Raw genomic sequence first — 27,331 nt, 5'->3', positions numbered from 1 at the left:
TCCAAGTGTCCTGTTATGGACTGATGTTACAAACTGGTCAGTGTCCTGTTGCAGACTGATGTTAAAACTGGTCCAAGTGTCCTGTTGCGGACTGATGTTACAAAGTGGTCAGTGTCCTGTTGCAAACTGTTGTTACAAACTCGTCAGTGTCCTGTTGCGAACTGACGTTACAAACTGGTCCAAGTGTCCTGTTATGGACTGATGCTACCAACTGGTCAGTGTCCTGTTATGGACTGATGTTACAAACTGGCCAGTATCCTGTAGTGGACTGATGTTACAAACTGGTCGAAGTATCCTGTTGCGGACTGATGCTACCAACTGACTGATGTTACAAAGTGGTCAGTGTCCTGTAGTGGACTGATGTTACAAACTGATCAAGTGTCCTGTTGCAGACTGATGTTACAGACTGGTCAGTGTCCTGTTGTAGACTGATGTTACAAACTGGTCTTAGTGTCCTGTTGCGGACTGATGTTACAAACTGGTCAGTGTCCTGTTGCAGACTGATGTTACAAACTGGTCAGTGTCCTGTTGCAGCCTGATATTGCAAACTGGTCCAAGTGTCCTGTAGTGGACTGATGTTATAAACTGGTCAAGTGTCCTGTTGTGGACTGATGTTACAAACTGGTCAGTGTCCTGTTGCAGCCTGATGTTACAAACTGGTCTTAGTGTCCTGTTGTGGACTGATGTTACAAACTGGTCAGTGTCCTGATGCGGACTGATGTTACAAACTGGCCAGTATCCTGTTGCAGACTGATGTTACAAACTGGTCAGTGTCCTGTTGCAGCCTGATGTTACAAACTGGTCTTAGTGTCCTGTTGCAGACTGATGTTACAAACTGGTCAGTGTTATTGCTGCGTACTTCTGATACAAACTTGTCAGTGTCCTGCAGCAGACTGATGTTACAAACTGGTCAAAGTGTCCTGTTGCAGACCAATTTTACAAACTGGTCCAAAATGTCCTGCTTCAGACTGTCAGGATACTGGTTATATGACCCAGGGAAGTGCCTACGCCTTTAGTATCTTGAACAATGGTTTGGGTCCAATCGCTAAGGTGACTATGTCTTAGACTAGCTGACAAACGAATGTAGAATGTCCTTTGTTAAAACATAGAGCTGGTGAGACCAAATATCTTATATATAGAATTTTCCTCTGACTACCTTGCCTAAATGATTCGTGTACCAATGATTCGTAAATAATTTCTATTATGAGCTAGACAATTTCAGGGATCACGCAAATCACTAAATGTTTCAAACTATCAATCTTCAATTAAAAATGATTAGCTGAAACTCCTATAGGCTGGAGACTCTATACTTGACTGGTCTTTTTGTTCCCGTCAGACAATGTCTTTGAATCAACAACATACGAGTCCTATCGCATAGATGCTCGGCCTCTGTCCTCTCAAACTCTATATGATTGCCCTGACTCCTGGATGCTCAGCGCCTATATGCTATCATATGTAGCATTCAACTACCATATAGGTATTATCCCTGATGCCTTGGCTGTACTTCGCCAATAATGCTGAACCGTCTATAAGCTGGAACTCTCCTACTATCTCAGTAGATTTCCAAACTCTGGGTCTCTGTCTCAGCTTCCCGATGCTCAGCCCATATATGCTATCGTCTATAGCATTCAATTACCTTTAAGGTAAAACTCCTATGCGCTGGCCCTATAGCTCGAAACCTTATCGAAATCCTGCTACTCTTCTTTAGTCTAAGAACTTCCAAAGTCTTCTTTTTAATAATTTATCTGCCCTGACAGGGTAACTGCAATAGTCTCCTTCTCAAGGTACTGGGATAAATTATTAGTTGAATCCTCGATGTGTCTTCTTCAACCGCTGGATACCGAATGAGCTCTCTGTCATCCATCTACCTATTTATACCCCAGCAGACGTGCTATTTTTAGAACTTGTTTCTGACTGGTCCAAATTTAAACATAACGTTCTACAACGAGTATACTGGGTATACCAATTACCGTGAGTCTTAAATTCAGTGGACTCTATTTATAACAAAATGATTGTTTGAAAGGATAAATTTTATTCTGTTTAATTAATTTATATTTTAGCTTAAGACTTTTGGCAAAAAATCGTCAAAACCCCAGGAAAAAAGTTCCAATACTGTCATTCAAAGAACAGAGGTGGAGAATTTTAGCATTTTCTGGCATATACCTATTACCGTGAATTTCAACTTTCAATCTAAAGAAGTTGTTAAATTGATCTAAGACAAAGAAAGCATTTCTATTTTACAATGGGCCAAACTAAATATGAAAAAGATATGGCAGAAATAAGCAAGTTTAATGAAAATTTGTGGAGAAAAATTGCAAAGATTAACTATAATGACCAGTCATTTAGCTAAATTCCTTAATTTCTGAGATCAGTGTGAAATAAAAAGAAAGACACTCCAATTTTCAAAAATAGTTTTGCTAAAAATCTGAGCACATTGAGCATTAATAATGAGAAAAAAATTGTAAAGCAATTTTCTTGTTAAATGTCAAAACAGGACATTCGCGGTAATATGTATATCCCGGTAATTGGTATACCCAGTATACTTGCTCTTTCAAATATCTGGTTCCCTTTAACCTTTGTATATGATATAATGTGCGAAGCTGGGACCCAGCTATCCACATAATGAACCCAAATCAACCATAAATGACCCAAATTCTATTATTAACAGCAATTCAACAATAATTATAGCAATGATAGCATGGAAAAGTGGAAAAGGAGTCAAGCACTATCTGTGCTTATGTGTTATGTTATCAATATATTAAATATACAAATTATTCTGACACAGACCGACGTTACAAACTGGTCGGACTCTTGGTTCAGTATAAGTGCCTAAACATACTGGTCAAAATATTGAGCTGCAGTTTGCTGGATTGACAAACTGGTCAGAATTCTGTTTCTGCTACGTAGACAAGTTACATTTAGTGTGAGATTCAGTTGTAAAAGTCCAGGGTTCAAATCTCAGTCCAGGTACTGGAAATTTCTGAGATGCTTGCGAGTGTCAACTAAGAGACCAGTTCTGGTTCTTCCCAGGAAAGAGGACTTGTTTTGCTGAATGTGTATTGGGTATGTTAGTGTCTATTTGCAAAGAATAAAGTTAACTGGACATGCTGGTATCTTAAACATTTCTGTTTGTTATACCAGTCTGTATGGTCTGTGGGCCAGTTTCTGTAAGTCCTCTAGTTTTTCGATTTCGTAACCCAGAAATTAGGCAAAGGTTCATCCACTTCAGCCATTAATACATTCATTCCGGGATTGTTTAAGACCGGATGTCGCTTTCTACCGTATGTCAAACAAAAATTATACTCATTTTAGTAAACCTTGTGTATGAAAAATGCGTAATTCTCTCTCTTTAAAAGTATTATTGGTTACACACATATTTTTAGTAGATTGTTTCAATACTGACTTTCAGATATTAGCGTTTTGCTTATGTAACTGTTCTAAATCAATTAAAGGCTCACTGTAACCATTTATTCCAAATTTTGACGATTTCTACCGAAATTTAGGGGTTAAAATACCCCACCCACCCGAGCTACATTTTCACCATTTTTGTTAAGTCATAGAATTATCAAAATTTCTTTATTTTTTAATAAGACATCGTCAAATAATTGTATTAAGATTCACAATTTTATATTTTTTCATGAGAAATTATAATACTCTGCAATCAGTTTAGGTTATAGACAACGTGCATACAAATTTAAAACATACAAATCACATGCTGTTTCTTAATTAACCGAGCCTTTAAGTATTTCATTCAGAAAGGTTTGGGTTATCAATAGTTTCCTTTCTATTTTATATGTCAAAGTAAGCTTACTTGTATAGTTTTTACTTTTAGTTGATAAGATACTTTAAAATGTAACATACGTAACAGGCGCCACTCAAATTTTCCACCTTGATGAATTTGCAACATTGAGAACATTCGAACAATTGCATTTGTATGCTTTTAATTTGAATAAACCATGTTTACTGAACATACACGCATGACCGTTTATATTTTTTGGACTTAACTCTGTTACTATTCTCAATTATAGAATGTCGACAAACTACAGTAAAAAATGATTCATCTTTCAGTATCACTGTAAAGATAACATAGATTAGCAATTCTTATGGCTTCTGCTTCAAAGATAGATAGCATAATAGATAATAACATTAGTCTTGGTTACAGTGTGTGCCTAGTCTGAATATGTTTGACTTTCATTCAAAAGAAAATACAGAACATGACGGTATCGAAGAATCAAATATACGTTACCTAGGTTTTAAAGGTCATCTATTAAATTTCATATTTCGTATATTAATATTCCAGGCTAATGCATAAATTCTGCTTATTGGCATTGCAAAGCACCTACTCAGTCAGTTTTTACAGAAATACAAAGATAAAATGAAACATACATTATGAAACATACGTTACCAAGATTACACAGAACATTAAGTAACATTAAATCTAGAATAGTTTTTGGGTTTCGATGGACGGTGGTGTTTCGAGACAGAGGGTTTTTTTTTAATTTTCCATGCGTTGTTTTGATATTTATGGAAGATAAGATTGTATTCATTACTGAAATTATCGGTTTATATGTATTTTGTGTTCAAAGTTGCTGATGTGATTCATGATGTAAATAAACACTGCACATTTAGAACTTATAGAACATCATACATATACAGTACAACATGAGTAGAGAAACAAATGTCACTTTTAGTAAAACATATTTCTTCAAATAGTTCTGTTTCTTTGACCATAGTGATTTTTAAATACCACTTGTACTGTGCGACGGAATTGCTGAACTACACAATCATATTACATTTCGTTAACGAAATTGAGATGAGATGAGAATCCTTGTTCATATTTTGGTTGTGGTATCATTGTTGTTAATTCTGAGTTCTTACTAGATTTCAATATTCTACTTTTAAAACTATTAACAAATACAAACAAACTAGTTCATTCAAAAAATGGTGTATTTCAACTGTTACATATAGATTACCTCGGTATGGATCTGTGTTTAAACATAATGTTACTAGACAGTAAGTACTTTTATCAAAATTCAGTAACGTATGTTTCAGAACTATACAAGAGGATGCATTCTAACATAAATGTACACCATATGACAGAATTATACTCTAAAATTTGATGTGAGAGATCGCTAGAAGTCATTTTTTTGGTATCAGTATCAGAATAAGTTCACCATACATGCATAGATGCATATGTACACACTTACAGAGTCTGCACCATTTGTTTGGAACACGCCAGTGGTGCATTGATATCTGTATGACATATTAGTAAAAACTCTTTTTAGTTAAGTGTTTTATTCCGTAGATGTATCATTAAGCTACATCCTAAAATAGATTGAAACCTACGTTACTTTAAATATTAATTACAAAAATACCAATTAGTATTACTCATACGACCAAACAACAAACAGATACGATGCACTACCTCTTGATTCCAGGACTTGCTCAATTTATAGCTGTTCATAATGTGAAGTAAATGCATGACTATAGATGTATTCATATTAGTTTGGCACTATTTCAGAGGCATACGCATTGAAAGGTTTTTGTTGAAGGATATTGAAGGAATTTGGCATTTTGATATATCTGAAAAATCTATTTCAAACAAAACAGATAAAACATTCAAGCACCATCAAAAGGTATATCAATATATATATATTTCATAGATTGCTTTGATATAGGTTTAGAATTGTATATGCTTATTTCCTTTTGTGTAATCAGGTAAGGCTTTGTCCTTTAAATACTTAGCTGAATTGTAACAGAAAAAAATACAATTTGCGTTTACACATATACTTTATAAATTCTTTCAAATGTTAAAAAAAACATAACTGTTTGACTGTACAATGATCCTTTTCATTTGACTTTTAAAAGAAAGTGACAATTTCATTATATGTTCGATTCTCCACTTCTCGTTATTTTACTAGAATACACTGTATATAATGTAACATCTATCAGGCAGCCATTCTGATACAAATTAATATTACATTGTAGCTACATTCAAAATCCTTTGAATGAAAATTCAGTGTAACATGTTCAGTTTTAAAGCAGCATTTAAATTATATTATTGTAACGTCTTTTACGGTATGCATTTTGAAAGTGGCGCCATCGTGATAATAAGAGAAACAGCTCATATTGGTAACGTAGTTTTCAATCAAAATTATTTTGACAAAATCATATGACTTCTATAACAGCAATTCTTACTTAGATCTTATCCATATGTATGTTTGCAAACTTATTTCTGGCGGCCAGCTTTGAAATGACAGTACCGTATCTTGATTTCTGTAATAGCTTTGACTTTTGAAGAGCTATACCTCTTTCATATGTACATGTTTGATCGAATTTAAGGCAATTATTTGGAAATTTGGAAAGTCTTAATGTTAATAATCTATGTAACTAAATAACCTATTTTATTGGTAGTTTAACAAACTTAAAGGTTGGATGATTTGATTACTACGTACAGACTACTAAAAATACCTAAGCTAGCATAGAAGAGAATTAAAGTCATCAAAATATGAAAATTTTGGTGGCATTAACTCATATGTATAATAATTTCGGATTAATTTGAAATAGCTGTCATCTTGAATAAAGACTTATATTATTGGATCTGCTTCCCTTTTGATGTTCCCCATTGGGAACTTCCTTGAAAATGTTGCAGTCGTATCAACTTTTGCAATACTTCCATCATTTCTACTCCACTAGCAAAGAATATGTCTAACAGTATGCATATCGCCCAGATATGAAACACGAACTAGAGGTTTGGCCAATTGGCATTAAGGAGCAAAGGTATCTAATTTTTTGGTTAATTATTCATTCATTATGTTTTCTTTATTGTACACATGAGGGTTCTGTTCCTTTATAAAGGATTAGAAGTTCTTAAGATTTCCCGCATAAGTATATGTACTAATGTGGTGGGTGGGGTACATCGACCCCTACTTTTTACATTTTATTCGGTATATAGTACATAGCGTAGCATTATTCGACAACCAAAGTAAATTATTGATTATTTCAGGCATTAAAAGATAAGATTTATTATAAGAAATGTCACATAAATTTCTTTTCCATCATCCAAATCAGAGTTTTCCCTATGCAATGCCAAATTGTACTCATTAGACACCAACGTTTTTAAAATCGTCATTAAACTTTACTGACATGTTGCTCAGACCGACATCCACCCTTAAAAGTTTCCTGAATGATAGTATAACATCATGGTATAGCTCAACCTTTGCCTAATTTCTGGGTTACGACTTTCAAATTTTTTGGCCTTGGCCCACGGACCAGTACTGGTAGATGATGAATTGGACCCAATTTGCTGCCTTTCTATGTAAAGGTCCTTTGAATGTTTATCATGAAACCAGTGAGTTATAAATTGGTAATGATCGCTTTATCTGAAATTTACTACATTTTTCCACTGGCAAATACAAGGCATACAAAGACATTATAAAATAAAATAACTTTATTCATATTTTTCATGCATTAGAGTAACTTAACATTTTGTTGAATCTCTTATAAATCACATTTTTCTACATTGATGTATCAATAAAAATAATTGTGACTTTTGTTTGCAATGGTTTTACAACGTTACCTATACATTAATTTAACAATACATAACAGTACCATGACCAAGATATGTTCAACATAATATAAGTAGAAGGCCAAGACGAAGTTTAGCCAACTTGCAGTTTATTTATTATTGTAAGAAGTAACAAGAGCACTTTTTTCCATTTTTCTGAGATTTTTTTTAAGAAAAAAGGCTAATCTTATCCACATAATCTAGGAAGAGTAGATTTTTACAGCTTATACTGGACTTTAAGTTCTATTTTCTGCTAAAGATGTTTTACAAATATACAGAACTTGTCCAGTTCTGAATGTATGGAAGTTGATTTCTGTTTTAACAGAACATTGGGAACTGTTTTCAAATCAGGGTTTTTTATGTTGTTTTTTTCATTCATCCTTCACTTTATATTTATCCAAATAACTGAGATCTTAGCACCCACCATATGCAGCAGTCAATTTTAATCTTAACAAAATTTAGAATGATGACCAAAATTAAATTTAGAACCATGAAAATTTAGCGTTGTGTATATACCTCATACCTCTAGACAGGTTAATTTGTACAAATATTTAGTTTACAAAGTGAAAAGCTTAGCCCAAAAAGTGGATAAATGCATTGACAAAACAAGAGGGCCATGATGGCCCTATATCGCTCACCTGTTATCATTGCACTTGAGGACAAGAAGGTCCTCAGAAAAAATATCTAAATCCAAAGGACAGGAACAACAAAGGGAAGAATTTAAACAAAAAGAAAAAAAAATTCTTACAAGGTATAGATGTGTCAAAATACACCTAAAAATTGGAGGTACTATCCATGTTGTACCACAGAAAAGTGGTCTCGGTTTTTCCCTACGGCCAATAATTAAAAAGTTACTAAAAATAAGCTATTTATAGTAACGAAAAAAGGGAAGTAATTAAAAAAAAATATATATATATATTGTAAGTGAACAAAAGAAAGTTGTAAGTGAACAAAAGAAAGATCTGCCAAATAAATCTGTTGACATAAATGAAATTTCAGATCAGTATCTGCATTAGTTACGGAGATATACCCATTTTAGTTTGAAATAAAGGGAGGTAATTTGACATAAAATCAGTCCATAGTTATCTACCCTGATTGCCTCACTCCAACTAATAACAATAATGAAATTTCAAATACGTCCTATAAGTACTTACTGATATAAATCCATTCTGATTACAATCAGGGGAGGTAATCAGATATAAAATAACTCTGGAACCTACGATTGGATCTGATCTGTCATGGAATCCAAGATTTATTGTTGTTGAAGACATTTTGGAAGTTTGTATCAAATAAAACCATAAATGAAGTCTCTATATGGCTGCAAAAGCCAAAACAGCCGATTTTGGACCTTTAAGGGGCCATAACTCTGGAACCCATGATGGAATCTGGCCAGTTCAAGAAAGGAACCAAGATCTTGTGGTGATACAAGTTGTGTGCAAGTTTGGTTAAAATCAAATCATTAATGAAGCTGCTATTGTGCAGACAAGGTCAAAATAGCTAATTTTGGCCCTTTCAGGGGCCATAACTCTGGAACCCATTATGGGATTTGGCCAGATCAAGAAAGGAACCGAGATCTTATGGTGACACAAGTTTTGCGCAAGTTTGATTAAATTCAAATCATAAATGAAGCTGCTATTGTGCAGACAAGGTCAAAATAGCTAATTCTGGCCCTTTCAGGGGCCATAACTCTGGAACCCATGATGGAATCTCGCCAGTTCAAGAAAGGAACCAAGATCTTATGGTGATACAAGTTGTGTGCAAGTTTGGTTAAAATAAAATCATAAATGAAGCTGCTATTGTGCAGACAAGGTCAAAATAACTAATTCTGGCCTTTCAGGGGCCATAACTCTGGAACCCATGATGGAATCTCGCCAGTTCAAGAAAGGAACCAAGATCTTATGGTGATACAAGTTGTGTGCCAGTTTGGTAAAAATCAAATCATAAATAAAGCTGCTATTGTGCAGACAAGGTCAAAATAGCTAATTTTGGCCCTTTCAGCGGCCATAACTCTGGAACCCATAATGGGATCTGGCCAGTTCAAGAAAGGAACCGTCATCTTATGGTGATACAAGTTGTGTGCAAGTTTGGTTAAAATAAAATCATAAATGAAACCACTATCGTGCAGACACGAAATTGTTGACGCACAGACGGACTGACGACAGACGAAGGGTGATCACAAAAGCTCACCTTGTCACTATGTGACAGGTGAGCTAATAAAACAATTACCATTTTTTGCACTGATGTAACTATGTATTTGTAAAGAAGTACTTGCTGTTGAGGTGCTGTTGGAGAGATCAACCTTCAAACATCTGACAAGATCCTTTTTGTCTACTATGATGTGATTTTTCTTAAAGCATTAAATCATTCAATAAACATATTTATGAAGGAATGTGTGTTTATTATGTATGGCATGAATGAAAATATACATGTACAATGGTTTATTTGTAAGACAGAATACACTGACATTATGCACACATTTAGGGACTGTGGTTTATCCCAGAGTACAGTCCTGTAAAGAATTAGCTTGGATCTCGGCAGTTAAGCATCCCTATACAGCGATGACTTAGATACATATACAACTATTGTAGAGCACCATGTAAGAACCTTCAAGTACAGCTGTCAACATGACACCATACACTGCAGCTGTAAAAGGGCACTGTATCTTTAATGTCATGCTTTTCAGCAGTCTAGAAATATTACAATCATTTTTCCTCATGAAATCACTGCGTGCAACTAAAACAAACTTTTACCTTCAAACAAGAAAAAAGATGTCACTTCATACATTGTTTTACATGTAAGACTGAACACAAAATTTTACTATCACATTTGTAAAAATATTGGATACTGTTTCTCACAACCATATGGGAAGGTTAAACAATGTCCTAGCTTTAAAACCATTATGATGAAAATCAATGTCCTAACTAAGTAACTAAGACCATCTTCAGGTGACTTACTCTTCACAAACACCATAACATTCATGCTTTTTAAGCAGTTTACAAATATTACAGACCAAAGTCTTAATCCTCCAAAATATTCTTCTGAAAAAATAAATACTATCAGTATTAACTAAGTTATCTAATAGTTTTTATACTGGTTACAATAAAACCCAGTGGTTTTATCAATATTTCTTGAATTGCAGTTCTAAATGAAATGGATACCACAGCTTAACTTTTTTTAAACCAAATAAATAAACTTTTTACATCGGACTTCAAAATATTTAGTTCTACAACTGAATTCAAATTTCTTCAATTTAGGTCTACATCAGACTTTAAGTTAAGTTTTACATCAGACTTGAGGTTTAGTTCTACATGTAAAACAAAGTTTAGTTCTAAAACAGACTTCTACTGTGCATCTGACCATACAGTGTAATTATGCTCACAATATGCAAAAACTAGAGCTGTCTGTTGACAGCGTGCTCGCCTATTTGAAGAATTTATGTAAGTATGGGGGTCAAAATATTACCAGAGATTTACAAAAGAAGGAAAATACTAGATAAGACAAACAATGTACCTGTAAAACTTAATTTCTATGTCAAAAAGGGCCATAACTGAGCCAAAATTCCAGTCCTAGTTATGTATTCTTGCCGACATTATGGAGACTATGATGGTAAACAAGTGGTCAAAGTTTCAAAGCCATATGTCAAACAGTTTAGACAAAATATGGACTGGTACAAAAAATTTAACTGATCAAGTCCAAACAGGGCCAAACTTCAGCCAAATATCTTTGACATAGTTACATACCCTTGACGACTACAGATGGATATTATGACAATGAACAATTGTTCAAAGTTTCAAAGCCACATGTCAAATAGTTTTGACAAAACATGGACTTTAATGAAAACTGAACTTTGCAAGTCCAAAAAGGGCCACAATTCAGCCAAAATACTTGACATAGTTATGAACTCTTGCCTCCGATAGAGACTGTCATAATAAACATGAGATAAAAGTTTCAAAGCCATAACTATATCAAACAGTTTACACAAAATATGAACTGGTACGAAAAACTTAACCAAGATTATAAGTCAAAAGCAGGATTTAAGAAATCTGCAAATTTACTGGTACTTTTTTTGTCTGGTAGCCCGTACATTTTAGTTTATTCGGCAATGACCGTTTAGGATCCTTTGCTAAGTGCTTGATACTACAGTCTACAGTTGGGATGGAATACTTAAATTAATATAGGGTTTCATAATTCTAGCCATACGCATAATAATAAATTATGTTGTTATAGATTTTGTTCTCTAAAATTATAGCAATTATCATCACTCATTTTTTTGTTCATTTTAGAAGATAAAACTATTTAAACTGAACTTTTTTCTCCCTTTAATTGTTGCAACATGACAATCATAATAAGAAAGTCAATCAATTTTTATAAACTTGCAAAAATTCTTATTAATTGCAATTTATCTTATAAAATCATTTTAAGTTGACAAATAATTCTGTTTGATTCTTAACATCTTATCTTATAAAATCATTTTAAGTTGACAAATAATTCTGTCTGATTCTTAACATCTTTTAATAAGCAGTTTAATAAAAGGAATTTATGTTTGTCCGAAATCCTGTATAGTTTCTGACATGAACTCTCCGATTTTTGCTAAATTATGGTTGATTTTTGCATTCTGTGCAAGTATTTAAATTAAAAAGCATAAAGTTGATGTAAGCACTGAACTCCCTCATAATCAAATGTCACTGATCCCTGTATATCCTCTCAAAACTCGATAAATATTGAGGTCAGTGAAAACAAAAGTACACTTTGGTAGGTGATGGCAAAATGACGTAATTTTAAGACTGGTTTGCATAATTATTGTTTTGAACACAATGGAATAGCAACTTGGATGCTATTGGATCAGTGTAAAATCCCATGTGCACACAAACATTTGCCTCCGGGTACGATTAAAAACGGTTAAATGTTTGCCGACTGTGACAATAGGTGGTAAGTTAATTAATGCCTCCAGCATGTATCTCCCGATAAACAAGGGGATTTTAGATAACTATCAAAATTATGCATGAAGATTAGAGTATTGATTTCCTGACCACTTGATATAGGGTTTCGTGGTAGCCTGGTGGTCACACTCTGAAAAAATTTAGTAGCCCGACATAATTTTAAGGTAGGACCCGGGCTCCATACATGAGATTTCTGAAACCCAGTAAAAGGGGCCATAATTCAGACAAAATCCTTGATGGAGTTATGTACTCTTGCCTAAAACTGGACATGGTGATTGTATACAAATGTTGAAAGTTTCAAAGCTATAATTATGTCAAAAGGTTTTGCCAAAATGTGGACTTTTAAAAAAAAAATTAACCAAGGAGTGGTGCCAACACCGACACTGTGGTGAGTAGTATAACTCTCCTTATTCTTTGTACAGTCGAGATAAAAATACAGGCATTCTAAAGGTTGATTATTATCAAACAAGTAACGTATCTAAAATAATTCAGTGACTGAAGAACACTACTGATACTATTTGGAATAAACAAAGACATTTCAAACACCAGTAGTTCTTTAAGCAGGTTTATTTACTCTTTCAATAAGACTCCTCCAATTTTGTGTATTTGTTCTATTCAAAAATTCTTAAGATTATACTTTTTCTTTTAGGCTAAACCTGTACTGTATGTGAAATGTTTGGTTTTGGTCCCCTTTTCTATATAAATCAACATTGAATCAGTCCGAGTTCACCTGGTTCTGGTGTGGTTGCATTATTTTATGTTTTATTTCAAAATCACTGTCCATGCCCTTTGAATATTAAAAGTACTTAAAATTCATGTTACCAACATATTATAATCTTGCATACATTTCATAATGTTTGCAACATTATATCTGCTTCATTACGTATATATATACACAACAGTTTTTGTTGATGGGATTTAAGTAATCTTCAAAGAATATGTTTCTGCATTTTGTTTAATTATGAACCATTTAAAAAATAACATTTTTTTTTTAGTGTGTTCAAGATACATCACAAAAGTTGCAGAAAGCAAAATGTGTCATCTATATTAACATACCACTAAGCAGTTTTAAACAAGTAATAGTTTTATAATGGTCATTACCAGGAAAGAACACATGCCTATGATTGATTTAACCTGAAATTTCCTTCTTTTTTTTTTTAAATTGTAGCTTATTCAAATTATGTACTCATAAACATGTTCTGATTGCAATACTGCTATGCTGCTTCTAAAGTCACTATAGCAATGAACATAATAATGTCATCACAGTTTACAAAATTCAGTAATACCAAACCAAGAGCTATTTGTAAAATAGAAATATCGGTAAAACCGATGGATGCTCCCCAAAATTTGTATATTAAAAGAACAAAAGTTGAATTTATTGACTGGGTACATACAGTTTAAAGTGAAATATCTCACTGAAAACTCATTCCAATGGATAATGAAGAAAATATGCACACCTCCTCTTGAGAGTGGAGCCTCCTATGGATTTTGCAGAATTGCAGGCAGCGGTTGCTGAGAAATATTCCTGACTATAATGGTACTATAGTTTACTAATGTTGAATAATCAAAGGGCAATGAATCAGTGAAAAATCATCCAACCGAAACATGAAGATAATATGCGCATCTCCTTTTGTCAGTAAAGCTAAATTCCAACTAGTGGTTGCTGAGAAATACTCTGGAAAAGAATTGTACTATACAGTAAAGATTGTCTACAGTGACCAACCTTCGGAGAATTTCAAAAAGGTCATTCTCTATACACATTCTGACTAGGAGAGGTCTTGGTTTTAGGCAAATAATACATATTCTAGTTCGTTTATCAATACTCAGATAAAGCAGGAATATTTTAAATGACCTTTTAAAGCATAGTATAATATAAATCTGATATAAAAGTTCTTTTAAAGTTCTGGAGAAGTTTCCTCCCTTTAAGACAGTGGGTCAATAAGTCATTATAAAGGTTTGAAGTCATGATTCAGGGCAAAGAAATCACGGTCGCTGTACACATCAGACGGGGTCGCTAGAAACAAACCAACTTTAATGTGAAATGCATCAGGAGAAAATAAAAAGGTGGTAGACAGAAAGTCGCTGAAAACAAGGGGTTTTAAGGCAGTCTTTACTGTAGAATAATCAAAGGGCAATAACTTGGTATAAAATCATCCAAACAGAACATGAAAATAATATGCACATCTCCTCTTGATGATGAATCTCTCTATGAAGTATGGCTAAATTCTCTCTATGAAGTATTGCTAAATTCAAACCAGTGGTCGCTGAGAAATACTCCAGACAAAAATTGTACTATAGTATACTATTGTTAAATTATCAAAGGGCAATAACTGGGTGAAAAATCATTTGACCGAAACAGGAAGATAACATGTCCATCTCCTCTTGATAGTGAAGCTTCCTATAAAGTATGGCTAAATTCTAGCTTTTGGTTGCAGAGAAATACTCCTGACAAGAATTGTACTATATTACACTGTTGTTGAATAATCAAAGAGCAATAACTCGATAAAAAACCATCTGACCGAAACACAAAGAAAATATACATATCTCTTCTTGATAGTAAAGCTTCCTATGAAGTTTCACTAAATTCCAACTTGCGGTTGCTGAGAAATACTCCAGACAAGAATTGTACTATAGTATACTATTGTTGAACAAGTGAATGAAGTATTGCCATGCAATACAAAGAAGGCACCTAATTTTCTCTATTGCAGTATAACATAATGAACTGATATCTGTCAATAATGTATAAACAATATTGCACTATATATACAATATGTTATAATGGAGGGCAATAACTCTGTGAAAAATATCCGGCCCAAACATTTTGACAACAAGCGCATCTCTTGACAGTGAACTTTCCTATGAAGTTTCCCTAAATTCCAATGAAGCTTCCTATGAAGTTTCGCTAAATTCCAACCAGTGGAAACTGAGAAATATCCCGGACAAGAAATGTGGGACGGACGAAGTGGCAACTATATTCTTCCCTTTTGGGGTGCATAAAAACATATGCCCCCACAATGGCGCCCATCTACCGAATACAGGCAATCATTCTATGAAGTTTGAATGCAGTGTGCCTAATGGTTCTTTAGTTACTGTGCAGAAACCATTTTCAGTTTCGAGGTCACGGTGACCTTGACCTTTGACCTAGTGATTCCCAAAGAAATTTGGGTCAGAAACCAAATGGCCCACAGACCAACCAACAAGCAAGACAATATACCCACTCTTACTCAAAAGGGGGCATAAAAACATTATTACAATATATTATACATATCTGAAATCAGAAAAATATATTATCTATTACAAATTTCTTGCATCTATATACATAATAATGACCTAATTATGACTCTTCAACTAAAAGAACTTATTACATTACTGCCGAAAAGTGTAACTTCAGGAATACCATACTGTTCTACCATAAATATAAATCTGTTTAAGCTCTGTCACTTAAAGTTTATAAATATCAGTCATAAAAAGAGATACTTTAGCAGGAACTCTATTTAACATCTAAGGCCAAATCAAACTGTTGTTTTAAAACCATTTCCAAGAAGAAAATTAAACAGGTTATAATTGTAAAATAAATTCAATCTGTTACATTAAACTTGCTTTTCTAATAATGTTATGTTAAATTAAACAGATTAATAAACAATCAAAAGAATAGCAGAAATACCAGAATATTGTTATGCCCTTTTTCTCGTTATTCCGAGCCCCTTAACCGGTATTTCAGTTCTTGTCAGTAACTGTTTTAAGTTTCCAATGAGTTTTTGCTACAGTTTGATACTCCAACATCTAAACTTAAACAATCCCCTTGAAGAAAAATTCTAAGGACTGTTGTCAATGAATAATCCAGGAATTCACATGATGACCCTAACCCTCTGAAACAGCCAGGTGCTTTCTCGTTGAACCGAGACTTGCGATCATTTGTACTAGATCTCAAAAACTAAGACTTTTTTTTTAAAAAAGTTCTTTTTTAAAATTAAGAACAGAATATATTATTGTGTTTGCGGACAAAAAAGTTTTAAAATAAGAAGTTTCTGTTTTCTGTAAGAAGATTATATATTACCCCAGTGATTTTAGATAAGCAAATTTTGGCACAAAATTTTATGTAACAGTTATGTATATTTCTATTTTAATACAAGTAATACTATTTTATTTTTATTTTTGTTTACCACAACATACATAAAATTTAGAACCAGGAAATAGCTGCAAGTGCAAATTTTCAAAAGGCTCGGGTCAATGAGAAGACTCGGAATTACGAGAAAGCGGCATATACAACTTTCATTTTCTTAAAATACAAATACAAGTGTACAATGATATCACAAAATTATTTGTAAATGGTCACAAAGAACAATGAAAAAAAAGAGAAAAGAACAAAGTGTTCATTTTTATGGGCCTTTAAGTCCTGAATGCAAAATTAATGAAAATTATTGCTGTTTCTTGTTCATTTTATCAGGAAATCTGTAATTGGGTCTGTCCTTTGCATCATGTGTTAGTGACAATGTTCATTAATATCCACAACTATTGCCTTCCGCCAACCGAACAGAAAGTATCCAATTCCAGCACCAAGGATCACGCTCAGACATAACCAGACGTTGTATGTCATAAAGACCAGCATTAAACAGTAGCTGATGAACACTTGCACCATGTGGAGTACCGTCTGTACAAAGTGACTACACGTCATCATGTGCAAACTGAAAACATATTGTAAACAAATATATTAAAATTTACAGCACATACAGTCATCAACCAGCTTTACATTAATAAAAACTAGGGATGGCAACAAATAGCATTTTTGGTATTCGAATATTCGATCACCCTTCAGAACGAATATTCGGTTATCAACTGATCAACAAATCAACTCAAAATTTTATGTCTTTGTAATACCCTAATCAGCGACCAGCATTAACTCTACTTTCGATTACATCGGAAGTAATTCACACATTGACGAATTAAAACTGAATAATCGTTCTCATCGCTTATTCATCTTTTGGAATATGAAATATTCGTTATCTGCCTTCATTAATATTTATTTCTTACAGGGATATAGCGCTCACATAATAGGATTCTTTCAAGACATATTACACGTAGCCGACTTCCTGTCGGATGATCACGTGAAATACTTCAAAACAGCAGGAGGCATTGCTTGCATTTTGATAGTAGATTCACGTAATAGCATGAACAATACATGTATTTTCAATCACATAAGGTGTTTTAAACTGCAGAGTTTGGAGTAGTCTAATAAGGGTAATATAAAGACAAGAGGGCCATCTTGGGCCCTAAGTAACACACAATAACAGTGTAAACATATTTTACCAAGTGATTTCATAGAGACTAATATTCTGACCCAAATAAAAATTCATCCAATATTTCATGCACAGAAACATTCTGACCAAGTTTCATGCACATCAAATGAACAGAAGTGCTAACAAGCTTTTCCTCTGATTTGACCAGGTGACCTAGTTTTTGACCCTATATGACCCAGTTTCGAACTTAGCCTAGGAATCATCAAGATAAACATTCTGACCAAGTTTCATGAAGATAGGGTCAAAAATGTGGCCTCTAGGTTGTTAACAAGCTTTTCCTTTGATCTGACCTGATGACCTTGTTTTTGACCCGACATGACCCAGTTTCAATCCAGGCCTAGAAATCATCAAGATAATAATTCTATGCAAGTTTGTATCAAATCAAAGCATAAATTAAACCTCTATAGGGCTGAAAGGGCCAAACTAGAAAATTTTGCCCATTTCAGGGGCAGTAACTCCAGAACCCATGATGGAATCTAGCCGGCTTTTGAAAGAAACTGAGATCATATTGTGACTTAAGTTGTGTGTAAGTGTAGTTAAAATCAAATATAAAATGTCACTTCTATTGTGTTCACAAGGTAAATTTAATTCTTAAATTTTTGCTCTTTCAGGGGTCAATCAGGGGCCGTAACTCCGGAAACTATGATTGGATCTGACAGATTCATCATGGAATCCAAGATTTATTGTTGTTGAAGATATTTTGCAAGTTTGTATCAAATCAAACCATAAATAAAGTCTCCTATGGCTGCAAAAGCCAAAATAGCAAATTTGGGCCCTTTAAGGGATATTATGCCAATACAAGTTGTGTGCAAGTTTGATTAAAGTTGACTTCAAAATGTGGTCTCTATCGTGTTCACAAGCCAAAAAAGCAAATTTTGGCCCTTCATGGGCCCATAACTCTAGAACCCATGATGGGATCTGGCCAGTTTTCAAAAGGAACAGAGATATTATGCCAATACAAGTTGTGTGCAAGTTTGATTAAAGCCGATTGCAAAATGTGGTCTCTATTGTGTTCACAAGCCAAAAATAGCAAATTTTGGGGTCATAACTCTGGAACCCATTATGGGATCTGGCTAGTTTTCGAAAAGAACCGAGATATTATGCCAATACAAGTTGTGTGCAAGTTTGATTAAAATTGATTGCAAAATGTGGTCTCTATCGTGTTCACAAGAAAATGTGAATGGATGACGGACGGATGACGGACAAAATGCGATCACAAGCTCACCCTGTCACTATGTGACAGGTGAGCTTAAAAAGAACTATTAGGCTTAACTTTACTCTTTGTACTAATTTAAAAAGAAAATGTTAACCAACTGGATAATCCAATTTACGTAAAAAAAATATGAATCACATTTGACTTGTTTTCTACACTTTTCGGCATTTTTACTTTACTCATGACAAATACATCTTTCATCGACTGATTGAAATCTGTGTCATTAGTTTATGTTCTGTCTGATGATTTTTTATTAATCGCAGTTCACATCTGCCGAAAACAAGGTGAGTTGTAATGGATTTTCCTCAATTTATGACCATTATAATTATCTGAAGGTAAGCAATTAGCGGTATTAACTACATGGTACACTGTCATCACCATAGCAATGTACAATCTCGGCATGGTAATATACAAAATGACACGTCTGACAATGATAGAAGCCATTTTCGCACATATCTATAATGAAAGCGGATTTTTGCAAATCAGATAAACAAACATTTCGGTTCTTTTATTTGACTTTTATTTATTTTTCATGACCTCGTAATATTTTTCCGAGTATTCGAATAGTGAAACAGTATTCAAATATTCGTGTAATAAACGCATATTCGAATATTTTGATATTCGTTGCCATCCCTAATAAAAACTAAATTAGTAATGAAAATTGAGTTTTTACTGCAGCTCTGTGATTTCACAAATAAACTAGAACTGTCACAGGAGTGACTCATACCCCCACCATACGGTCTTGTCACAGAAGAATGGCAACCATAAGTAATCTTAAAAATACTTAGAATAATATAAAAATGTCAAAAAAGCTTAATACTTAAAAAGAAGTTTACTCATCTTTGGAGTACTTCATCCTGGGCTTCCACATAATATAATTATATTATAAGTAATACTAGTATAATTATGTGCCCTGGATGAGGGCTGAGGTAAATATAAAAAATTTCTAATATTAGAGATACAATAAAAGTGAATACAAAAAAGTGTCTTACCGACCCATGTTACCACAGAAAAATGTATTTACTTTTTACATAGGACTGATAATAAAAAAAGTTAGAAAAATACCAAAAATATTGAAAATCTAAAAATAGGATTTCTAAAAATAGACTAATTCCTGGAATTTAAGGGGAAGAAACTCAGTACAAAAGTTAAACAAGAGGACTATGATGGTCCTGAATCGCTCACCTGTCCCCACATGACCCAGTTTTGAACTGAGTATGATGTTGTTTTTTTCTATTATTTGACACAGTGACCTAGTTTTTGAGCTCATGTGACCCAGTTTTGAACCTGACCTAGATATCATCAAGATAAAAATTCTGACCAATTTTCATGAAGATCCATTGAAAAATATGGCCTCTAGAGAGGTCACAAGGTTTTTGTATTATTTGACCTACTGACCTAGTTATTGACGACACGTGACCCAGTTTTGAACCTGACCTAGATATCATCCAGTTGAACATTCTGACTAATTTTCATGAAGATCCATTCAGGAGTATGGCCTCTAGAGAGGTCACAAGGTTTTTTCTATTTTTAGACCTACTGACCTAGTTTTTGACCACAGTTGATCCAGTTTCGAACTTGACCTAGATATCATCAAGATGAACATTCAGACCAACTTTCATACAGATCCCATGAAAAATATGGCCTCTAGAGAGGTCACAAGGTTTTTGTATTATTTGAACTACTGACCTAGTTATTGACGGCATGTGACCCAGTTTTAAACTTGACCTAGATATCATCAAGGTGAACATTCTGACCAATTTTCATGAAGATCCATTCAATAGTATGGCTTCTAGAGAGGTCACAAGGTTTTTCTATTTTTAGACCTACTGACCTAGTTTATGACTGCAGTTGACCCAGTTTTGAACCTGACCTAGATATCATCAAGATGAACATTCAGACCAATTTTCATACAAATCCCATGAAAAATATGGCCTCTAGAGAGGTCACAAGGTTTTTTTATTATTTGACCTACTGACCTAGTTTTTGATGGCACATGACCCAGTTTCGAACTTGACCTAGATATCATCAAGGTAAACATTCTGACCAACTTTCATGAAGATCCATTGAAAAGTATGGCTTCTAGAGAGGTCACAAGGTTTTTCTATTTTTAGACATACTGACCTAGTTTTAGATCGCAGTTGACCCAGTTTCGAACTTGACCTAGATATCATCAAGATGAACATTCTGACCAACTTTCATAAAGATCCCATGAAAAATGTGACCTCTAGAGTGGTCACAAGCAAAAGTTTACGCACGCACGCACGAACGGACGGACGACGGACGCCGCGCGATCACAAAAGCGCACCTTGTCACAAAGTGACATGTGAGCTAAAAAAAGATTACTTCCCTGTTACTTCCCTTTGGCTCTAAGCCAATCACAATGAGATACAGTGAAAATACATCAAAATTAACCTTAAATTCTAAGTAAAAGGGGACATAATTCAAGAAAAATTGGTGTCAGAGTTATGCACCTTGTGTCACATGATGTGGGTGATGAGGTGGAACATCTATTTTAAGTTTAAATCAAATCCATTTAGTAGTAACTGAGATACAGTGAATATACATCAAAATTAACCTTAAATTCTAAGTAAAAAGGGGCATAATTCATGAACAAGAGCTCGTCGAACACGAAATGCCCCCCTTGATGCATTCAGTAATTGCACAAGGAACAGAAATTATTTGCTCACTGTAAACAAAAGTTCTACTGTTCTGGTACAATGTGACCTTGACCTTTGACCTATTGACCTCAAAATCAACAGTGATCATCCGCTGGTCATGATCAACCTGTGATCCTAGGCCCAAGCATTCTCAAGGTATTGTAGGGAAAGGGTTTAACTGTTCCAGGTCAATGTGACCTTGTCCTTTGGTCTACTGACCTCAAAATCTATAGGGGTCATTTACTGGTCATGACCAACCTCCTATCAAGTTTCATGATCCTAGGCCCAAGCATTCTCAAATAATTGTCTGGAAACGGTTTAAATGTTCAGGGTCACTGTAACCTTGACCTTTGACCTACTGACCTCAAAATCAAAAGGAGTCATCTGCTGGTCATGATGAATGTCTCTGTCATCTTTCATGACCCTTGGCCCAAGCGTTCTCAAGTTATCGTCCAGAAACCGTTTAACTGTTCCTGGCCAATGTGACCTTGAACTTTGACCTAATTATCTCAAAATCAATAGGGGTCATCTGCTGGTCATGACCAATCTCCTTATCAATTTTCCTGATCCTAGGCCCAAGCGTTCTTCGAGTTATTGCTCGGAAACCGTTTTACTGTTCCTGGTCACTGTGACCTTGACCTTTGACCTACTGATCTCAAAATCAACAGGGGTCATCTGCTTGTGATGACCAACCAACTTATCAACTTTCACGATCCTAGGCCCAAGTATTCTTGAGTTAACATCCGGAAACCATTAAACTGTTCAGGGTCACTGTGACCTTGACCTTTGACATCCAGATCTCAAAATCAATAGGGGTCATTTGCTGGTGATGACCAACCTCCCTATCAACTTTCACGATCCTAGGCCCAAGCAATCTTGAGTTATCATCCGGAAACCATTTAACTGTTCCAGGTCACTGTGACCTTGATCTTTGACCTACTGACCTCAAAATCAATAGGGGTCATCTGCTGGTCATGATTAACCTCCCTATCAATTATCATGATCCTAGGCCTAAGCATTCTTGAGTTATCATCCGGAAACTGTTTAACTGTTCAGGGTCACTGTGACCTTGACCTTTGATATAGAGATCTCAAAATCAATAGGGGTCATCTGCTGGTGATGACCAACCTCTCTTATCAACTTTCATGACCTAGGCCCAAGCGTTCTTGAGTTATCATCCGGAAACGGATTGGTCTACATACAGACCGACCGACCGACAGACCTACCGACATCTGCAAAACAATATACCCCTCCTTCTTCGAAGGGGGGCATAAAAATTGGTGTCAGAGTTATGCACCTTGTGTCACATGATGTGGGTGATGAGGTGGAACATCTATTTTAAGTATGAATCAAATCCATTTTTTAATAACTGAGATATAGTGAAAATACATCAATATCAACCTTAAATTTAAAGTAAAAAGGGGACATAATTCATAAAAAATCGATGTCAGAGTTAAGCACCTTATGTCACATGATGTGGGTGATGAGGTGGAACAACTCTTTTAAGTTTGAATCAAATCCATTTAGTAATAACTGAGATATAGTGAAAATACAACAAAATTAACCTTAAATTCTAAGTAAAAGGGGACATAATTCATGAAAACTTGGTGTCAGAGTTATGCACCTTGTCTCACATGATGTGGTGATAAGGTGGAACATCTATTTTAAGTTTGAATCAAATCCATTTAGTAATAACTGAGATAATAGATTTCGGGACGGGACGGGACGTGACGCGACAAAACTGACTCCTATATACCCCCCTCCAAACATGTTTGGTGGGGGTATAATAAACAACCACAATATCCAATGTGTCAAGAATTTCTGATCTAGCCTCAAAAAATTATGCTAAATATTCAAGAGTGTTTTGAATTTCAGAGTCACTAACAGAAATTTAGATCATCTCAAATATTTCCCTGCAGTATACAACATTATAACATAATATAATGTATACAAACTTTAACTATTAAATGCACCTTTATGCTCATGAAATCTCACTTCTGTGATATTGACTTAATTTATTTGAAGATAAAATACTTTTTAAGTGTAAGGAAAGATCAATTATCAATACATTTATTCCAGTATAATATTTGATTATTGTCCTTTGAGTTCTTTCATTCTGAACTGAATGTTCAGCTTAAAATTCTGTTCTCTTTACTTTCTATACAGATTATATTTAGCAATATGTATGGGATTGTTACTATAATCAGTGAAAAAGTTGGTCTGCAAAAGGAGACATATCTGTTTCTAATTACACATGGTGACCTTTACCTTTCAGCAGGAATGACTGAACATGTCACATTTTTACAAAATACTTGTACTATGTAATATGGCTCATTCATAGCAAAGTATGCAGGACAAAGTCCAGGCAGAATAATTACCACATAGCAAGAAAGACTGCATGACTAAAGGTCTCTGATTAAACTAAGACTTCCCTCTACTTGGGGAAACACTAAAGTCCATCACCACTAAGCATAAAAGAAGGATGCTAGACATCATCTTAAAACACTTTCAGCCTCGAAGCTTATTTGGCACTGACATCTGACCTACTTATTCTGTAATCTAAACAACACAGGTTATATACTGACCACAGAAAATGATTCTTGTTTAAAGACTGTACTACAGGTAGAATAATCCTAAGTGGTAAACAAGATATGTGTTCTAAGCTATGTATCAAAGGTGTATATTACTTCCCTTTACCCATCATAAACATAAAGAATGATTATAAAACTAGCTTTTCAATATCTAAATCAAACGTAAAGTATTTTTGTTGTTTATAAAACTCATCTAAACTAGACATTTTCTACACCAAACCTAAAACTAGAGCTATCACTAAAGGTGATGAATGTAACCCCCGCATGCACTGACACAGTACACTGCAATTTGACGCACACAAGACTGCATAATTATGTGGACTGTATGTATATAGACTGTATGTATACAGTATAGTAACAACAAGAGCTGTCAGTGGACAGCGCGCTCGACTATTATCAGTGCTTGATAGTATAATATAAGCTATGAGTAAAATTTTAACATTACAATAAGTATATTCTAAGTCGAAAAGGGGCCATAATTCAGTCAAAATGCTTGATAGAGTTGCCTCCTCCTTTTTACAGATTGGGGTCATGATGATAAACAAGTATGCAAAATATGAAAGCAATATCTCAATGGACCTCGAAAATATTTGGGGTGCTACACATAACATATATTCTAAGTCGAAAAGGGGCCATAATTCAGTCAAAATGATTGATAGAGTTGCCTCTTCCTTTTTACAGACTGGGATCATGATGGTAAACAAGTATGCAAAATATGAAAGCAATATCTCAATGGACTTTGAAAATATTTGGGGTGGTACGCAAACTTTAACATTTATTCTAAGTCGAAAAGGGGCCATAACTCAGTCAAAATGCTTGATAGAGTTGCCTCTTCCTTTTTACAGACTGGGGTCATGATGGTAAACAAGTATGCAAAATATGAAAGCAATATCACAATGGACTTTGAAAATATTTGGGGTGGTACACAAACTTTAACATTTATTCTAAGTTGAAAAGGGGCCATAATTCAGTCAAAATGCTTGATAGAGTTGCCTCCTCCTTTTTACAGACTGGGGTCATGATGGTAAACAAGTATGCAAAATATGAAAGCAATATCTCAATGGACTTTGAAAATATTTGGGGTGGTACGCAAACTTTAATATTTGTGTGACGCTCACGCTAACGCCGACGCCGGGGCGAGTAGGATAGCTCCCCTATTCTTCGAATAGTCGAGCTAAAAAACAAAGTCCCATAACTATACAGAATATTTATCTAAAAGAACGTAACATGCACCATGCACAACTAGGGTTGGTACTGATCACTTGTGTGAAGTTTCATTAAATTGTGTGCAAGGGTTCGGAAGATTAGGCGCGCAGAAGATTGCATATGCAGACTGTATGTACATAGTATGTTAACAAGAAACAAAGTCCCATAACTCTGCAATTTTTGTTGTTGAAAGAACCTAACATGCCCCATGCACAACTACTGTTGTTACTGATCACTTGTGTGAAGTTTCATTAAATTGCGTCAAGGGGATGAGGAGAGATGGTGCGCACAAGATTGTGTCTATGTATATAGTATAGTAACAAAAAACAAAGTCCCGTAACTCTGCAAATTCTTTTTCTGAAAGAACCTAACATGCCCCATGCACAACTACTGTTGTCACTGATCACTTGTGTGAAGTTTCATTAAACTGTGTCAAGGGGATGAGGAGAGATGGTGTGCACAAGATTGTGTCTACGGACAGACGGACGGACAACCTGAAACCAGTATACCCCCCCTTACAACTTTGTTGTCGGAGGGGTACAATAAATATTTTATAAACTTGTCCTATGAAATAGTTCATAAACTAGTCCTAGAATAGATAAAATATATGTATACATTATGTTAATCAAACTGGTTAGGTATACAGAACCAAGACACCACAACAGATGCACAGCCTTTCAGAGTTTATTTGCATTGAAATGTTTTGTCCGCATGTCTCATGGTTTCTTCCATTCACTGCTCAAATGAAATATGATACTGCAGAATACATTTCAGAATAAGTAGACAAATTTGCCCCGCATGAAATTAGAACCTAACTGGTTTGCATTATCGCCTAACATGTTTGCAAAAAGACACATCCCCGCATACCCTATTAATGGCCTCTTAGTCTTATGAGTCATTTTTTCAATGCAAAGATCTGAATCCTTTCCTTAACATTTGCCCTTCGAGTGGAGCGGGTCATTTTCACTAGCCTGTTGTGTACAATGGGGAATTTCCTAAATTGAAGGACCATCCTTGGTCTCTACTGCTTCCTATTCAAATCTATGTAAACCCTTGAACATTTAATAGGAGTCTGAGTCAGCTGTGCCTCTGGAAAGACAGAAAATTCAGTCACCAGCAAGATACATCAGTGTTAGGTTTTTGGCGCCCATAGCCAGATATCCCATTCTGCTGTTCCGAACTGTCAAACAAAAGTAACACTACGTATAAAACAATTATTATAGTCTTTCCATTTTGTTCATTATACACCGTATTCACAATGATGTACATTACAGTCAAATGACCTTCACCTTATGTGTCACTGATTAACTGTTTAATTACATTTCTGAAACACCTAAACCACTGTGTTCTAACTTCAGGAAATGAAGCTCCATTGTACTGTTGAATGATAAACAGACATGACTTTTGGTGTAAGGTTGATTGCCACAAGCAAAAGGGAGTTGTGGAAGTATTAAGAGGAATGTCAGGATACAGATGGGTCTCAGCATGAATTACCTCCCCTGGTAACCATTTTGATTCCTGACACAAAATATACTACAGAGGATATATAGTGAATATTACAACAGTGTGCTGATCTGGAAATTTGTATGTTACTTTTCATATCACCCCAGTCCTCAGGATAAGTGTCATATCACCCCAGTCCTCAGGATAAGTGTCATATCACCCCAGTCCTCAGGATAAGTGTCATATCACCCTAGTCCACAGATAAGTGTCATATCACCCAGTCCTCAGGATAAGTGTCATATCACCCCATCCTCAGGATAAGTGTCATATACACCCAGTCCTCAGGATAAAGTGTCATATCACCCTAGTCCTCAGGATAAGTGTCATATCACCCCAGTCCTCAGGATAAGTGTC

The 27,331-nt window shown here is 34.8% G+C and overlaps 1 protein-coding gene across 12 annotated transcripts in view; it reads right to left on the bottom strand.

Annotated features, from left to right (window-relative positions):
- Window positions 1-7,432: 7,432 nt before the first annotated feature.
- LOC123554410 (high affinity copper uptake protein 1-like) overlaps window positions 7,433-27,331 on the bottom strand; it is a 113,853-nt gene continuing 93,954 nt past the window's right edge. For 11 of the 12 annotated variants that reach the window (XM_045344599.2, XM_045344559.2, XM_045344590.2 and 8 more), the window contains one exon: window positions 7,433-17,192. In XM_045344599.2, coding sequence (XP_045200534.2) covers window positions 16,991-17,192 — 202 coding nt within the window. In that variant the 3' untranslated portion in view covers window positions 7,433-16,990. Of the gene's footprint in view, window positions 17,193-26,588; window positions 26,655-27,331 lie in introns of all 12 variants that reach the window. The other variant, XM_045344551.2, reaches the window with a different exon arrangement.

The sequence above is a fragment of the Mercenaria mercenaria genome, chromosome 15, assembly GCF_021730395.1.
Source record: "Mercenaria mercenaria strain notata chromosome 15, MADL_Memer_1, whole genome shotgun sequence".
Classification (NCBI taxonomy): domain Eukaryota; kingdom Metazoa; phylum Mollusca; class Bivalvia; order Venerida; family Veneridae; genus Mercenaria; species Mercenaria mercenaria.
Note: the sequence above shows the minus strand (reverse complement) of the source record. Positions and strands in the feature narration are given on the sequence as shown.